This window comes from Talpa europaea (assembly GCF_964194135.1).
Source record: "Talpa europaea genome assembly, chromosome: 15".
Lineage (NCBI taxonomy): Eukaryota > Metazoa > Chordata > Mammalia > Eulipotyphla > Talpidae > Talpa > Talpa europaea.
Genome location: NC_140083.1, coordinates 62,570,662 through 62,589,131, shown reverse-complemented (window position 1 = coordinate 62,589,131; position 18,470 = coordinate 62,570,662). Strand labels below are relative to the sequence as shown.

The 18,470-nt window shown below is 40.0% G+C and overlaps 1 protein-coding gene across 1 annotated transcript; it reads left to right on the top strand.

The window, feature by feature from the left end:
- Positions 1–407: 407 nt before the first annotated feature.
- Positions 408–17,920, top strand: CREBL2 (cAMP responsive element binding protein like 2; the record flags this gene model as incomplete). The annotated part of the gene is made up of 3 exons (XM_084256026.1): positions 408–422; positions 16,399–16,596; positions 17,744–17,920. 3 exons carry the CDS (start codon positions 408–410, stop codon positions 17,918–17,920), a joined length of 390 nt encoding a protein of 129 aa, XP_084112152.1.
- Positions 17,921–18,470: the final 550 nt, after the last annotated feature.

Genomic DNA, 18,470 nt, shown 5'->3' with positions numbered 1-18,470 from the left:
CAGTCACGCGGAGACTGCGGTAAAGAAAACTACCATTCCCAGAAGACCGCGGGGCTACGGCGGCCGAAGGGGCCATTTCGCGCGCGGCGCTCCCGCCCCCCCTCCCGTCCGGGCCGCTCTCCAGGGCGTCTGTAAACACACCCCGAGACTGTCATGGAGGGGGAGGAGGAGGCGGCGGCGAAGGGAGGCGCTTTGGGCCGCCTCCAGGGTCCGCTCTGCCATTCCTGAACTGGTCCCTCGTCCCCGTGACTGTGGCATCAGGGAAACGAACTGTTAGGCGAGAGGAGGCGGCAGTCAGAACCATACCCCCTTCTTCCCCCGGGGCGGGGGCCGGGCCGGGCCAGGCCGGCTGAGCCGGGGGAGGGCAGGGGGAGGGAGCGCCCGGCCAGGCCGGCCTGTCTGCCGAGATGGATGACAGTAAGGTAAGTGCTGTGGCTTGCACGCGCAGCTGCCGCCGCCGCCTGCTTGTCGCTCAGTGTAGCCCCGCCGCCGAGCCCCGTAGTCCACGCCAACACCCGAGAAACACCTGCCTTCCACATCCCCGCCGCGCCAGTTACTGCCCGCTGGTACCCACCCAGGAATTCGGGGAACACCGGGGCTGCGTTTTTCCCGAAAGGGCCCTCTCCTCTGGAAAATTTTCAATGCCAGGGCAAGCCTGTTGGTCAGCTTTTGCCAGGTAGTGCAAACCCTAGTGCTGGACTTGTCCACCGAGATCAGTGAAGAAACCACTGTCCTTTTCCTTTTGGCCTGCCTTGCCCCCTCCCAGCCTTTCTCCAATTTAGAGACCTGAGGAGCGCGCCCTGATCCAGCCTCTTCCCCTTGACGGTTCCCCTTTCTCCTCTCCGGCTCCCTTACTCAATGCCCCATTCATATAATCAGTTCACTCCCCCTCGGAGGTATTTTCCTGTGGTTGGTTGGAACACTCTGCTAAGCTCCTGTTGCTGTTCCTCCAGAGTGTGGAAGCTAACCTCCTCTAGAAAGACTTCTCCAAGAAAAGTCGGGGATTTCTTCTCGTTAATCTACTGTGAGAGCCTATCACCATGTCCCCTTTCTCGAGCCAAATCACTTGTCCCTATGATAACAACATAGAAGTCCATTATTGGCTAATATATCTAGTTTATACCTGATCTATTTCTGCCTTTATGTCCAACCACGTTAGTGCTGTCTAGCTTTATTTTATGAAGACAGGGACAGTCAACTTATTGATGTTTTAGGATGTTTAGGAACTGGCATTTTTTAAGAAGTCAGACTTCAGACTTCTAGAATTTGCCAAATTTTGAAGTAGAATTCACTCCTTCCTTATGCTTTCCAGGGGACTGTGTTTCCTTGTTTGGGTGCCCTTTCACCTAACCAGTGACACGTTGCTGCTTTAAAATTTTTGTTCTATCCATGCTCAAAGAAATGGGGGGAAAAAAGGCCCAGCTTTTTTCTGTGCTACTTGTTTTACTCTGCGTTATCACCTCTTCCTGTTCGTGCAGAAGTCTCTAAGAAGGGAAAGTCCAACACAGTACTCTGGAGTTGGGACTCACCTAGAGGGACAGTTAGCTTGTGAAGCACCAAACCCCTCCTAATAGGAAGTGCTGTTTCCAAGACAGAAGGGGAGTTCCGAAAGTTTTCCGGAAAATAGTTTTCCATAAAAGGCTTTGCTAGCTTGATCTTTCAGTGTTAAATTTTGAAATTAAATCTGAGCACTGTTTCCTTTATCTTTCCCAGAGAATAATGTTTAAGGCTACTAAAATAATTTTCTTTTTCATTTCCTTGAGTCTCATGATGTAGTCAACATAATTTTCAGTTGTTTGCTTTTTCAGATCTTTGAAACATTTAATAATTTCCTCAAAGACTTCAGTAATCTCAAAAAAGCCCAAGAAAAATACACAAGATATTGGGTTATTTTACTGACCTATAAACTCACATATGAATTATTTCCCAAAGATGCAAACTGTAGTTGGGGGTATAAAATCTTATTGTTTTGCCTGAAAAAGTGCTGTTAAATTAGGGGGTAGGCTATCATAACTTACTTCCTATAGGGTACAGAGATAAGCAAGATAAAGTCAGTTGTCATTCTTTATTAATTCACTGTTTTATGAGAGTGTTTAGGAACTAGCAATTTCATAAAACTTTAATGATTATGAAAGAGAAAATCCGTTTCCAGTGTCTCTGGATGAATAGTACATACACTACTTTCACTTTGAATTGTGTTGTAGTTGTGGATGAGTAATATTTAAATGCCATGCACGGAGACTAGACTACTCTTGAAGCCGTCAGGCAGCGTGAAGCAGCCCTCAAATAAGGCTGTGGCAGCTCCCAGTCCTGTCTTGTTCTGTGTTCTAGTTGTACATTTTCCCAAATTGTATTGCCCTCCTAGTATGCACAGACACACCTTTGCCTCACATAGTGAACAGATCATGGAGCCTCATGTTCCATTTTCTCTATAAAGGAAGGTTAGGGGTGGGGCTTGGAAGTATGGCCACTATGCCAGTGAAATCATAAAGGAGAGCAAAGCCTGGGCAACAGGAAGAGGATGAAGTCGGCAGGAGCAGCAGTTAGAGGCAGTGTTTGAATGAGCAGATCAGGAAATCGATGACGATGGTGATGTGAGAATCTCCCTTGATAAGATTCTGTATTCAGAGTTGTTTTCATCACTGGTGATGAATGAGTTTGTCAAAAGCTCTCCTCATTCAGCCTTCTAGCTCCCTGGTGCAAAAGCAGGTCGAATTTCAATGGGGATGCAGTTTTGCCTCCCAGAAGTCTAGCAGTATGCCTGAGACAGCCTAGAGCACAAATTAATAGTGATTGGATTGCATTGGGACAGATGGCATTAAATTTCTGTGATGTACCTGGGCTTTATTAACCAGTATGCTTCAGTGAGCAAACCAGCCAGTGTATAAAACACAGCAAGTGCGAAAAATAAAGCAAGAGAGAGATTCAGCATCTAAAATTGAGGGCTTAGGAAAGTACTAAGTGGCAGAGCTCAAATACTGACTGAGTAGATCTCTAATACGGCAGTTAGAAAGGAAAAAAAGAAACTTGGCTAAGTTATGTAACCACTCTGAGTTTGCACTTTATTAAATGATGGACATATTTTTCACAGGCTTTGTTGAAGAATAGAGATCATGCATATAAACCTTTGAGTACAGAGTCTAACACCTAGTAGGCACGCAAAAATATTATCATTTTTATGTTACCTAGTGGTGACTTCCTTGGTCCTTAATACAGTAGGTATCTGAGATACTCATTTTGGTGATTCTTAAGATATGCTGTTGCAGAACATTTGCAGCTGTGTTTACCCCTACACCAACCTTTGCATTTAACTGTGGTCTTTAGTTAGGATGGGAGCGAGGGGATAGGACGGTAGAGTGAATTTGAACTCTGCCCTTAACTGTTAATCTGTGTGGAAAAGGTTGTCTCCCCAGCCCACTTCAAGTCTACCACTAAGAAAAAGTGCCTTTTTTTTTTAGGAAAGCCTCTTCTCCCCTCTTTCCCACCCCCCCATCCCCACTTACAAAGAAAATTGAAATATATTATATCCAGAGGCTTTGATCATAAGAAGGGTCTCCGTTATTATTTTACATTTGGGTTTTATGCTTATGAATGAATGAATGGGAATAGATCAGATGTGTTCCTGCCTCAGACAATCAGCTGGTGAAAGACCCCCAGCTGTTTGCCCTACCTGACAATTTAGAGCATCAAGTTCTAGTTGAGTGGACCAGCCACTTGCCACAATATGCTTAGATGGGTGGCTGTCCTCCCCTTGTATTATATTTCTTTGTACCTTGTAGTATACCAATTTTCAGTAATATGCCAAAAATGAGATTTCCTTTACCTTGAGATTTCCTTTCCTTTACCCTTTTACGTCAGAGGACAAGGTCTCCTGTTCCATTCATTTGTTCTAAGTAGTTTGCTGACCACTGAGCTAGAGCATAAGGACAGGTAGAGGTATGGACAGAGATAAGGAGAGAAAGATAATCAGGTGCTGCATCATGATATGCCTGGCAAGATAAGCTAAGAAATTTGGGTCAGGGTTTTTCTTCCTGTGGTATAAAGAAGGAACTGGCTTGATCAGAATCTTTGGGAATTTAAATTTGAATTGGCTCCCTAGTTGAATGGCTCTTAAGCTTACTCAGGTTTGAAAACCAACGCCATAGATGTTGGGCAACCATTGAAGGATTTTAAGCAGAAACGACAAAATCAGATTTGTGGTTTTGAGGGGAAAAGTACTAATGGCTGTCCAGAGAATGGGTTAGGGTAAAGGTGTAGGAACTGGGACAAGACTAGAAACACAAAATCCAAGTGGATGTTGGCAGAACCAGAGTTCAGATCTTATTGCCACCATTTCCGAGCTATGATGATTTTGGACAGATTATTTTAATCTCTTCAGAGCTGAGCTTGTTCACCTATCAATCAACTGTGTTAATAATGATCTTACTGAGTTATTGTGAGAATCAAATGTGATCTATATGGGAGCCCATATCAAAAGAACTTAGTACATAATGTGCACCCAGTTAGCGCTCAGCCTCTCTGACTCACCAGCTTGGTTAGACAGCTCAGAAGAATGGCCTGAACTGCAGACCACATTAGAGACTATTACAGTGTAACCTGTGGTTGATGCAACATGCATAAAATCCTTTAAGGATGAAGAATGTGGCTCAAGGAGAGAGCAGAAAAGACAGAACCCCAAAACACCCTAAAATGATCAGAAGAGGCTGAGGAATAGGACTCAGTAAAATAAACTTAAAAGGAAAGTTTAGTGATAAAAGAGAAGCAGAAAAAAGAGTCCTGATATGTCATCTAAGAGAAAACATTATAGAGGGGATTTAGTCTACAGTATAAGATGCTGCAAAAAAGCAAGTAGTAAAAAAGATGCAGTGGACTTGGAAATAAGAGATGGCTCCTGAACCTAGTAAGAGAAATTTCCATGGAGTCACCAGGCAGCCCCAGTAGCGTTGAGGAAGTGGTGGAAAGGAAAGAAGCGAAGACAGTTAAAGAATAGGCCAGGGTGACTCAGTCAGTTACTTACAGTTTCAGGTAGCGCTAAGGTAAATGTAGTACTTTATGCAGATGAAGTTTTACTTGGCTGTAGCTTCACACTATAGCAGCTGGTGAAAAGGTGGGGGCTGAGGAAGGTGAGGTGGAAGGTACAGGGTTGAGAGAAGAAAGAAAGAAAACTCAGTGCAATGCCTTCTTTCTCTCCTTTCTCCTTGATTAGAGAGACTGGCAGCAAGGTGGCAGCAGGAAGATGTGATTAGACATCTTCTCTTTCAGCAGATCTGGTAAATAAAAAGGAAAAAGAAACTCCTAGCCCAAGACTGTGAGGGAAGCTATGGGAATCTTAAAGCCAAAGGAAAGGGCAGATCGATCTTTTGTTTTTTCTTTAAAGTGGCAAAAAAACAGTGGCTGGGGATATTCATATCTTATTTTTCTTTAATCTGATCTCTAAGTGGGAGAGATCTTCTTAATGTTTTTAAAATAAAGGAGGAAAAAAAAAGACCGCCTGCTATTTGAGCTGAGGCTGATGCTATTCCTTCATGTAAATACAGTAATTCTTTTAACTTAACAAGCTGAAACTTTTATGGTTTGCTTTAAGAATTAGAGCATTTGGGGCCTCCCTGGTAGCACAGGGGTTAAGGACAGCTCCATCAAGCTACTGCCAGCCATTACAGCACAAGTTCAATCCCCTGCTGGCCAGGGAGCTAACCCACAGGTGCAGCAGACCTCTCCTGACTGGTCTGCTGCTCCCCTCTCTCTCTGGTACTTCCCACTCTCTCTGGTAAATCCTCTCACCACCCCACACCTCTGGCTTTCATCCCAGTTCTTGTATGCATAAATAAATACATCTTTAAAAAAAAAGAGCATTTGGATATATATAACTGTGGTAACATGAGTTCTTAATTGGTTTTTGAGATTTTTATATTCCTTATGAGGTTGTTGTTGGGTTCCCCCCACTTTCATAAGTTGTTGGTTCTGGTGATGCCAGTCAGTTTCAAAATATTGCTAATTTTTTTTTTTGCGTTTATTCATTCAATGATAAGTCTTTTAAACGCCTGACTCTGTGCTGGATACTCTCAGGGTTGTAAAAGAAGTAGAAAACAGCTCTGTACCTGAGGAGCTCATACTACTTAGAGGGCATAGAATTTAAACACATGAGGCTACTGAACAAGTCACATCACATATAAATTCAGTGTGAGATAAATTGTGTTCCAGAGACTTGGAGAAGAAAAATGGTATTGGCAGAGGGTGATTATTAGCAAAAGCTTCAGAGAAAGAGGACTAGAGCTGATCCTAACCAAAGAAGGCAAACATTTGTCCTTTTGGATGGCAGAGGTGGTGGAGGGACACTAAGAGAAATGGTGAGGAGACTTGGGGATGCCTGCAATGCCAGGGTCTAGGGAAACTGGAATGATATAATGGGAAGAATGAAATTGAAGATTGGCTTGGTGAGGGGGAGACTGATAGCCTCCCTGTACCAATCCTTGGAACTTGTAACTGTTACCTTATATAGTAGAAGAGTGAATATTACTTTATATGTCAGAAATGTGATTAGGATTTTGAGAGGAGGAATTTATCCTGGGTTATCTAGGTGGACCCTAAATCCAAGTATCCTCATAAGAGTGACACTGAGGGAGATGTGACTGACAACTGAGGAGATTGGAGTGGTGTAGCCTTAAAGCGGGATCACTAGGTCACTGGCAGTCACCAGAAGCAGGAACAAGCAAAGGACGGATCCTCCCCTAGGGCCTTTGGAAAGAGTGCAGTTCTGCCAGACTTCTGGCCTCCAGGACAGAGAGAATCCATTTTTGTTGTTTTAAGTTACCAAGTGTGTAATAATTGTTACAGAAGCCTCAGGAAACTAACATACTGCTTGTGAACTAAAAGCAGTGCTTGCACAGAGCTTTTCTCTTGACAAGGAGGCTGACATGACTGAAGAGCCCTTAGAGGAAGTTTATTCTTTCTAAAATGATAGGTATTACTTTTTTAAAGATTTGTTTATTCATGCATACGAGAACTGAGGTACAGGCCAGATGCGCAGGAGGATGAGAGGATTCACCAGAGACAGAGTGGGGAGCAGAACAGGCAGACTGACTGAAATACACTGCTGAGGGGAGCAGCGGGTGAGACAGGAGAGGTCTGCCGCACCATGTGGTATGGTATTACTTTTTACCATGAAGAAAAATAAAGTTATTTTAATAAGCTGAAGAGAAAGGTTACTTTGGTAGGTCTTTGAAGACAGATTGACTAGGAAAGCAAAGGAGGAAAAAGAGAGATGCAGGGAAACTCATGAGAAACCTATGGTAATCTTCTGTGACTAGCACCCTGACTAATGTTGGTAGTAGGAATGAAGAGGAAGAGCTAAAGTCAGCATGACTTCAGTGGGTAGACGGGGAAAGTCACAATGGTAGAGGGAAATTTCAGGGAAGCACAAAATAGCCTCCTGGTCATTGCCCTCCATCAAATGCTTAATGTTAAAGCGAGTGACTTAGTGCATGACTACATAGTATTGATATAGCTGTGTGTGTAAAGCACCTGTCAGTTTGTGAGCCTTTTGGGGAATTACGTGTTTAGGTTTATGAGTCCTACCTGTAAACTTGTGAAGACTGCTCGATAGTGAGTTATCTTGTGACAAGTTCTGTGTGCAAATCAGGGAACCTGGGTTCCAGACCCTGCTCTTCTGTTGGATATCTCTGGATATCCAAAGTTTTGTCATCTGTGAAGTAAAGAGATCACTGTGCCTATCTCTTTCTTGCCCCCTTTTTTCTGCACCCCCCTCTTCTGCTTACTCTCTCCCTCTTCTTAACTCTCCTCCCTACCCCCTCACCTTAACAGGCTCCTAAAGGATGGTTGAAACTACAGTCATGTCTGCTTGTTTTGTGGAAATTAAACTATTAACTGGGAAGTCAGTACCGTCTACACTCAGGTCTTTGCAGACTAGTTTCTGTTCTATCTTTTTCTGTATTGGTGAAATTTAAAATCATCAGGAACTCTATAAAATAAAATCATCAGGAACTCTCTTTTGGCTAAATCCAGTAGTTTTATCTTAATTCTCAGCCTTTTTAAATTCTTGAATTTAAATTTAAATTCTTGAATCACCCATCCTGTTCTTTCTCAGCTCATGTTTATGCCTCCATGATTCTTCTTTTTCTACTGTTTTTCTGCTTTTTAAGGTTTGGGACTTTTCCTTTAAAAATAACAACCATGTCTTTTTTTTTTAATAACAACTTTATTAAAAAACAATTCATATACTATAAAATTCAGCCCTTTAAAGTATACAAGTCTATGAAGCTGTCCGCAGCCTCTGCAGGGCCGGTTAGATCCCTGCTGGCTGGCTAGAATCCCACCTGGCGTGGCAGACCTCTCCTGTCTTGCCCACTGGTCCCTTCAGCAGTGTGTTTCATCAGTCTGCCTGTTCTGTTTCCCGCTCTGTCTCTGGTGAATCCTCTCACCCTCTTGCGTATCTGGCCTGTACCCCAGTTCTTGTATGCATGAATAAATCTTAAAAAAAAAAGTATACAATTCTGTGCTATTTAGTATATTCACAGTTGTGCAGTAATCACCTCAATCTAATTCCAGAACATTTTCCTCATAACCCTCCTCTAAAAAAACCTTATAAACAGGCTGAAATGTATCTATATAATGGACTATTATCCAGCAATAAAAAGAAATGAACTATTAAGCCAGGAAAAGATATGGAGAAACTGAAATATATCTTACTAAGTCAAGAAGCCAGTTTGAAAAGCCTGCGTAGTGTATGGTTCCAACTGTATCAGTACATTCTGGACAAGGCAGAACTATAGAGATAGTCAAAAGATCAGGGTTTGCCAGAGGCTGGAGTGAGGGGAAGAAGAGTTGGACAGTGGAGCACTGGGGATTTTGAGGGCACTGAAACTATTCTATATGATACTGCAATGATAGAGTCATGACACTGCAGTTTTCAAAACCCAAAGTACAAACTACCACACAGTGTGAACCCTAATGTTAATCTGTGGACTTTACTTGTTAATGATATATCAGCATTGACTCATCAGTTGTAACGAATGTACCACAATAGTGGGAGACGTTAATAATAGGGAAAACTGTGGTGATGGGATGAACAAAGAGGAATTATATATGGGAACTCTAGTTCTTGCTTAATTTTCCTGTAAACCTAATACAGCTCTGAAAACAAAGTTTAAAAACATTAAAAAAAAATTTAAGAAGATAAAAAACCCTTTAGTAGTCTCTCCATATTCTTTTCTTCTCCTTCTGTGGCCTAAATGACCACGAATCTACTTTCTGTCTCTTTAGATTTGTGTGTTCTGGACATTTCATACAAAGAGTTATACACTATGTGGCCTTTGTTTGACTTCTTTCACCTGGCAGAATGTTTTCAAGGTTCAGCCATGTTGTACCATAGCTGAATAATGTTCCATTGTAATGATGCAACACATTCTGTTCATCAGTTGATAGACATTTGGGTTGTTTCCATTTTTCAGCTATTGTGAATAATGGTGCTATAAATATTCATGTTCAAGTTCTTGGGTGGATGTTTTCATATCTTTTTAGTGTGCAGCAGACTTGCTGGGTCATATATAAGTCTGTGCTTATATTCAGGGGAACTGCCAAACTTTTCCAATGTGACCACGATTTTACATTCCCATCGGCATTGTATGAGCTGTCCAATCTATGCCATTATTTATTATTGACTCTTTCTTAGTCTATAGCCATCCTGTTGGGTATAAAGTGGTACCTTGTGGTTTTGATTCACATTTCCCTAATGACTAATGATGTTGAATATTTTTTAAAATGTTTATTGGTCAGTATTTGTATATTTCCCTTGGAGAAATGTCTGTTCAGATACTTTGTTCATTTTAATTGGATTATTTGTTTATTTATTGTTGAGTTGTAAGGGTTCATTATATATTCTTAATATAAGTGCTTTATATGTATGATATGCAAATATTTCTCCCATTCTGTGAAAATTTCTCTTTTCATCTTGAATATGTGCCTTGAGCCCCATTTTTTTTTTGTTCTTTCATCACTTACTCTTTTGGTATCATATGTAAGAAGGCATTGCTTTATTTTGAGTTAATTTTTGTATATGACATGTAGGAGTCCAGTTAAACTCTTTTGCTGGTGGATATCTAGTTGTCCTTGCACCATTTCTTGATAAAGCTGTTCTTTCCCCCATTGAACTGTCATGGCACCTTGTTGAGAATCAATTAACCATAATTATAAGAACTTCTTTCTATATACTCAATTCTTTTCTTTTTTTTTTTTAAAGATTTATTTTGTTTATACAAGAGCGGAGGTACAGGCCAGATGCGTGGGAGGGTGAGAGGATTCACCAGAAACAGAGCAGGGAGCAGAACAGGCAGACTGACGAAATACACTGCTGAGGGGAGCAGCAGGCAAGACAGGAGAGGTCTGCTCGCCATGTGGGTTGCTCCAAGGCCAGCGGAGATCAAACTGACACTGCAGAGGCTGTGGACAGCTTTACAGCACTGCACTCAATCGCCTGCGCCACCAGGAAGGCCCTGTGTACTTAATTCTTTTCCATTGACCAGTATATCCTTGTGCCATTACCACATTATTGATCACTGTAGTTTTCCAATACATTTTTAAATCAAAAAGTATGAACCCTCAACTTTATCCTTTTTCAAGTTTGTTTTGGCTATCCTAGATTCCTTAGATTTCCATATGAATTTTTGGGTTATCTTGTTTTATTTCTGCAAATAGATAGTAGGGATTTTGATAGGGATTATGTTGAAACTAAGTGTTCATTTTGGTGCTATTCTAATTTCTTAATTTCATTTTTAGATCTTTCATTGTGTGTAGAAACACAACTGAATTTGCTCCCTTATGTCATTCTAGGAATTTGTCCATTTCCTATAGGTTATCTAGGTTTTTAGGCTTGCAACTTTTTAAAAAAGGTTTATTTATTTATGCATACAAGAGCTGGGGTACAGGCCAGAGGTGCGGGTGGTGAGAGGATGCACCAGAGACAGAGTGGGGAACAGAACAGGCAGACTGACTGAAACACACTGCTGAGGGGAACTCGTGCTGTGGTGGCTGCAGACAGCTTCCTAACCCCTTGCGCCACCAGAGAGGCCCTTTAGGCATGCATTTTTTTTAATAGTATTTCCACATAATCATTTTTATTTCTATAAAGTTGATAGTGGGGCCTCCTCGGTGGCGCAGCGGTTGAGCGCTGGGTTGCGAAGCTGCCCGCGGCCTCTGCGGCGCCGGTTCAATCCCCGGCTGCTCCCCGGCCACCAGAGGAGGGTCCCACATGGCGCGCAGGCCTCTCCTGCTGCCCGCTGCTCCCCTCAGCAGTGTACTTCGGTCCTTCTACCTGCTCTGCTCCCCACTCTGGCTCTGGTGAATTCGCTCACCCTCCCGCACTTCTGACTGTACCCAGTGCTTGTATAAACAAAACAAACAAACAAACAAACAAACAAATAAATAAATAAAACTTGCCTCTAAAAAAAAAATAAATAAAATTAAAAAAATAAAGTTGATAGTGATGTCTTCTCTCTTAGTCTTGATATTAGTATTTTTAATGTTTTCTCTTGGCCAAACTAGCTAAAGATTTGTCAATTTGGTTATCTTTTGAAAGAACTAACTTTTGGTTTCATTGATTTTCTCTGTTGTTATTCCATCTCTATTTATTTATCTCTGCTCTAAGATTTATTTCCTTCCATATGCTTGGCTTGGTTTTAATTTGCTCTTCTTTTTTCTAGTCTCTTAAGGTAGGAAGTTAGGTTATTGATTGAAGTGATTGTTCTTTTTTAACTTAGTGTTTACAAGTTCCCTCTGAGCACTGCTTTTGCCACATCTCATGGGCTTTGGTATGTTCCATTTTCCTTTTTTATTCATCTCAAAGTTTTCTCCTAATTTCCCTTGTGATTTCACTGACCTGTTGGTTACTTAGGCACACCTTTGTTTTTTATGTGTCCTATTTATTAGGACACATTACTTATTAATGTGTTCTACAGTAGAATTATGTGACTCAGTTCCTAGTGGTTACTTTCTAAAAATCTTGACTAGATCTAGTTTTAGCTTGTCTCAAAGGAGAAAGTATTAAAAACAGGTACTTAACTCAAAGTAGGACCTTAGTTTTTACTTATGAACTTTAATATTTTTAACATATGAAACAAATTTAGTATTGCAGAGACTGTACTGAAACCTAACATCTCTAATATCCTACCTTTATGAAATAATTATCTGTGTGTAGGATTTAAAAAAAGAAGAAATCAATAGCTAGCTAGTTTCTTTTCATAATGGTGGGGGGAGGGAGGCAGGTCTCCTGAGTGTTTTAGGGCCACCTATGTCTAGCTCACACGTGTGTGTTTTGGGCGGGGGAAAAAAGTAAAATGGGGGTCTCCCTAGTGGTGCAAGGGTTATTTCTCAGCACTATGAAGCAGTCCGCAGCCACTGCCGCAGGACTTCAGTCCCTGGCCAGGGAGCTAACCCACACGGCACAGCAGGCCTCTCCTGTTCCTGCTGTTCCCCTCAGCAGTGTATTTCAGTCAGTCTGCCTGTTCTGTTCCCCACTCTGTCTCTGGTGGGTCCTCTTACCCCCTGCACCTTTGGCTTACACCCCAGCTCTTATATGCATAAATAAATAATATTTTAAAAAGAAGAAGTAAAATGAATAGTGAATAAAGAGGTACATCATTTTAAAGATAGCTAAATTTTCATATGACACTATGTTAATAGAAATAAAATTAGAACAGGAAAAAAGCTAAATCTTTTTTGATAGTTTTCTTTGAAGTTCGTGTTAATGCATAAAAATCATTGTTTTTATTTAGCCATATTAATATGCTTCTTCACAGAAGAAGTAGGAGGCGAAAGCAAGGGGACAATGTGGTTATCATTAAGTTTGTGAAAACTTTTTGAAACATTGGTAAGAATGACTTTTGTCCCAGAGATATTTAAGGAATTTGTGAGGTTGATTTCAGTTTTAGTTGGTGATTCCTAGTTTCTAAGTAACTTCCCTTGTCTGTTCCCTAATCTTTATGGTTTACAAAATATATAAAATTCAGTATACTTGTATACTAACCCATACTTGTGTAATCTTTTTTCTTTACAAAATGTTCTCGTATATTATTATACTTAAGATTTACAATAATCCTGTGGTGTACTTGGCTCTCGAAAACTAGTACACTAATCAGATTTCAGCTGGTACCAAAAGCCAAAAATTCAGTCTATTACTGAGGAAAAATTAAGTTAGAGAAGTGGTGGTTATGTGGTTTTAAATGTAATTTCACAGGAGATGACATAAAACATAGGGCCCCTGGATTCGTTTACTTTGCCTTTCTAGTAAAAAAAAAAAAAAGGAATAAAATAGTTTCAATTTAAATAATTTGCTACCTTGAAAACTAAACAAAGGGTTATAACTTTAGTTTGATTTTTATGACCATGCCAGGTTTCTTTCAAAAATCAATGAAGTCTGTGAAGTACACTGTGTTCTCTTTCTGACTTCTCAAAGACAGCCACCCCTGAATTAATTAAAAACAGCATTGTACAAAAGTATTGGATCATAGTGTTGTATGATTGATGACTCATTTTACTACATAAAGAATGTGTGTGATTACCATTTATTTCACTGTAGACATGATTTTATGCTTTAATGTATTGCTTTTTTAAAAATTGCAGCAATAGCAAATACACTTTGTTTCAACATAGGATGTTTTCAAAATGTTCTGTTCAACTTGTACAATTGATATGCTATAATCATAATTTAAAATTTAACCCATAGAGATATTTGGATCAAGTAGTCATCCTGAAATTGCTCATCAACTATTTGGTTCTGAGGAAAAGTTTCTTGACTTGTCTATTATATTGGAATAAAAACATAATAATGAAAACTAGAAAAGCTTTAAAAGACTAGCTTTTGAAAACTTGAAACTAATTTGGGAGTAGTACTGCAACAACTAACTTAAGATGCTGGTAGAAAGGGAGGACTCTTTTCCAGAGTTTGGGAGTATTCTGTCTCATTTCAGAGACAACCTGTAAAATGCTGGATGCAATGGTTAGTTATCCCGTTATGATACAGGGTCTGGTAAATGCGGCTGATTCACATTTAAAGTTTGGTTTTCCTGTTCTCTCTACCCATGATAGTAAAGATTTCATATTTATAGGATACTGGGCGTTATTGGTGTATGATATTAACAGTGATTTCAAACAAACCAGCCAGAGTTTTCATTATCAAATATTGATCTTTTGAATTCCGTTACTGGAAAGTTTTTACATTTATTCCTGTGTTTGAGTTTTGCATCTTCTCTTTTAGAATTTCTTTAGAGCCTCAGTACTATTTCTTTCTGTCTACTGAATTTATGACATGTTTATTCTCTGAGGTTAATTTTCAGAATAAAACTAGACTTGATTCAGAACCTTATCAGATAAAGTGGATAATCAGATTGGGGATTAAAGAATAATGTGTCGGGCCTCCCCGGTGGCGCAGCGGTTGAGCGCTGGTTTGCGAACCTGCCCGCAGCCTCTGCGGCACCGGTTCGATCCCCGGCTGCTCCCCGGCCACCGGAGGAGGGTCCCACATGGCGCGCAGACCTCTCCTGCCGCCCGCTGCTCCCCTCAGCAGTGTACTTCGGTCCTTCTGCCTGCTCTGCTCCCTGCTCTGGCTCTGGTGAATTCTCTCACCCTCCCGCGCTTCTGACTGTACCCAGTGCATGTATAAACAAAACAAGCAAATAAATAAATACATAAATAAATAAACATGCCTCTATAAAAAAAAAAAAAAAAAAAAAAAAAAAAAAAAAAATAAAGAATAATGTGTCACTCTAAGTAATGAGATATATTGTGATATAACTGGTAAATAAAAAAAAAACTGGTTCCAAAAGTATTTGCAGAAAAGCTTGTTTATTGGAGTAAATTTACCCCTTTCAAGGTGATACTTTCAAGGATGTTTATTTGTTGTATAAGTTCAGGTTCAAGCATTTAAAAATTCATATCTTTACCTCATAGTTAGATCTTGTATAAGAACTTGGTGAGATTCCACAGCTAAACAGTAGAGGATGTTAAATGACTTTGTCAGTCACCCCAAAATTGTGCCCACATAGGTAAATGAATAACAGGAATATTGACAGCAGTGAGAGCAAGTGGAAATCCCCTGAGACAGTCTGTGTTATAATTATAGGTTTCCAAAGACCAGAGAGAATTATCCTAAAGATTTCAGGGACTTCCTATATGTCGCTTTGCATTCAGCAAATCTGAAGAGGGAATTTATAGCCAAATTGCTAAAGACATATGCATATATACACAACTTTATATACATATTTGATATTTGCCCTACTTATAAACATTTAAAAATAGGGCCTCCCCGGTGGCGCAGCGGTTGAGCACTGGGTTGCGAAGCTGCCCGCAGCCTCTGCTGCGCCGGTTCGATCCCCGGCTGCTCCCCGGCCACCAGAGGAGGGTCCCACATGGCCCACAGACCTCTCCTGCCACCCGCTGCTCCCCTCAGCAGTGTACCTCGGTCCTTCTGCCTGTTCTGCATCCTGCGCTGACTCTGGTGAATTCTCTCACCCTCCCGCACTTCTGACTGTACCCAGTGCTTGTATAAATAAATAAATAAATAAATCTTTAAAAAAAAAAACATTTAAAATAAAATAAAATAAAAATAGTAGGAAATACAGATGAGAAAGAAACTATATTACACCTATCAGAGAAAGCCTCATTGATCTTTTGTAAACATCCTTCTGTGTTGTTTTATAACACTATAACACTGAGAGCATACTGAACTTACAGTTTTGAATATTGGTTGTTGTTTTTTTTTCACTTGACATTTCATTTTGCTTATTTTCTCAAGTCAATAAAAATCTCAGGGGCAAAGTATTTAATAGCAGCCTCTAAGTTTTTATGACCCAGCAATATAATGTTTACTATTAAATAATTTTTTTAAAAGATTTATTTATTTATTTAAGCACTGGGTACAGAAGCGCGGGAGGGTGAGAGAATTCACCAGAGCCAGAGCGGGGAGCAGAGCAGGCAGAAGGACTGAAGTACACTGCTGAGGGGAGCAGCGGGCAGCAGGAAAGGTCTGGCACCATTTGGGACCCTCCTCTGGTGGCCGGGGAGCAGCTGGGGATCGAACCGGCGCTGCTTCTTAACTCAGCGCTCAACCGCCGCACCACCCGGGAGGCCCCTACTATTAAACACTTTTAAATGTATCTTTGAAGAAATAATGAAAAATTATTTCTCCTCTTACATTCATGGTGTCTAAAGAATAAGTAAAGAAAACTATGAAGCAGTCTCTCATGGCACTTGATGGAGTTATGCTTTTCTTAGTTCAACAAGCTTCATTTATTTATTACTTTTAAATGTTTCTTTGCTATTAGGAGCCATGGCCACTTAACCTAGACATAGAACTAAAGGGAAAAATATTTCTTCTTTTTCTTGCTGAAGGTGGTTGGCGGCAAGGTAAAGAAGCCTGGTAAACGTGGTCGGAAGCCAGCCAAAATCGACTTAAAAGCAAAACTTGAGAGGAGCAGGCAAAGTGCAAGAGAATGCCGGGCCAGAAAAAAATTGAGATATCAGTATTTGGAAGAGTTGGTATCCAGTCGGGAAAGAGCCATATGTGCCCTCAGAGAGGAACTGGAAATGGTAAGAAAGTCTGTCAATAAACATAGACAAAATTAGCCTCAACTTAATAATCAAAGAAATACACATTAAAACATGCAGATGCCAATTTTCACCTACTCAGTTAGCAAACCTAGGTAATACTAATTCATTAGCCAAGATATAGACAAATAACACATTCTTATAACTGCTGTTGGTAGCAAAATGTACATGAGGGATTGTTTTATGATGGGGAAAAAAAAGAGAAAAGTAACTCAAATACACAGCAATAGGGGATTGCTTGAATAACTTATACCACATTCAAATAGTGAAATCCTTTGAGACCGTTTTTGCCCATGTAGAAGGACATTTCCAACACATTGCGCAGTAGGAAAAGAAACATAATTATATGTAACTAGGCATAGTATGCTATTTGTGTTTAAGCATATTTATTTATTTGACATGTTTCATTCATTCATTCATTTAGATTTTGGGTAGTGATCGTAGCATGGTGTTAAGAATGGAAACCCCATTACTATGAGCTCAGGGAGAAGGTGACAGGTAGCAGGGAGAGAGAACACTATCATGATTATTACAAAACTGGAGCAAGTTACCTCAGGTTTTGAGAAGAAAATAAGGGAGGGGCATGATGAGTGTCCAGAGACACACTATTATTCAGTGGTGATGGTTTTCTTTTTAACATAATTAAATTTGACTTATCCTAGAAATCATTTCTCGCCTTCTGCAATGCAGACCACTTAAGGCCATTATCTTTGGACTGATCCATTTTTGTCTATCCCTAAGTCTGTAGTACTCTAGTGTGTGGCCAGTGTTCAGTGAATGTTCATAGAAGGGAGGAAGGTAATTACAAAATTATTTAGTTGGGGAAAAATAGTGTGACCATTAGCAAAAAAAAAAAAAAGGATGACTTCTAGTCAGTGCACACTGTTTGTTTAAACAGAGGGGGCTTTTTAATCTGAGCAACACTTCAGTATATCAGAGGAAGTAGTTCAGTAGCATTTTTTCACCCTATTCTAAACGATGGACATTAATAGGAAATACAATGAAAAGCGGGATTCCCAGCAGCCAATTTGACCTCTAGTTTTGGGAACTCTTATGTCTCAGATTTTTATGAGTGGTTCCTGAGATCTTACTAGTTAAATCTTACCTAAGTATATTTTACTCATTTCAGTACAAACAGTGGTGCATGGCAATGGACCAAGGAAAAATCCCTTCTGAAATAAAGGCCCTACTCACTGGAGAAGAGCAAAGCAAATCTCAGCAGAACTCAGGCAGGCACATGAAAGCTGGAAAAACAGACGCTAATAGCAATTCCTGTGAGTACAATCCGTGGAGAGTTTCTGTTTAGAGGACTGTCTTAAGGTAGGGTTTAGTTTTCATCACTTTCCTCAGTATATCTTTAAATAAAATGTTTATGTCATATGTAATACACTAATAAGAAAGTGAAATGGCATTAAATTCTAAATACTGAAAAGCTTTATGGGTCTATAAAGAGCAGCTTTACTGACTTTATGACATTTTTTAAGTAGATGTCATCCATGAATAGGAGTGTACTCACCTAGTTATTGTTAATAACAACACCTCTTGTTTGTATTTTGATTTACAAAGTACTTTCGTTTCATAAAAGATGTTGAGCATCTTTTCATGTGCTTTTCAATCATTTGTGTATCTTCTTTGAAGAAATATCTACTTAATCCCATATTTTAATTGGGTGATTTTTCATTTGGTTGCTGAATTACAGGAGTTCTTTATATATTCCGTATGTTTATTGCTCAAATACTGATCATGCTTGATCAAAAATCAGATATTGATCATGATTTGCAAATATGTCTTCCCTTCTATAGGATGTCTTTTTGTTTTCTTGGTCGTGTCCTTTGACGCACAAAAGATTTTTATTT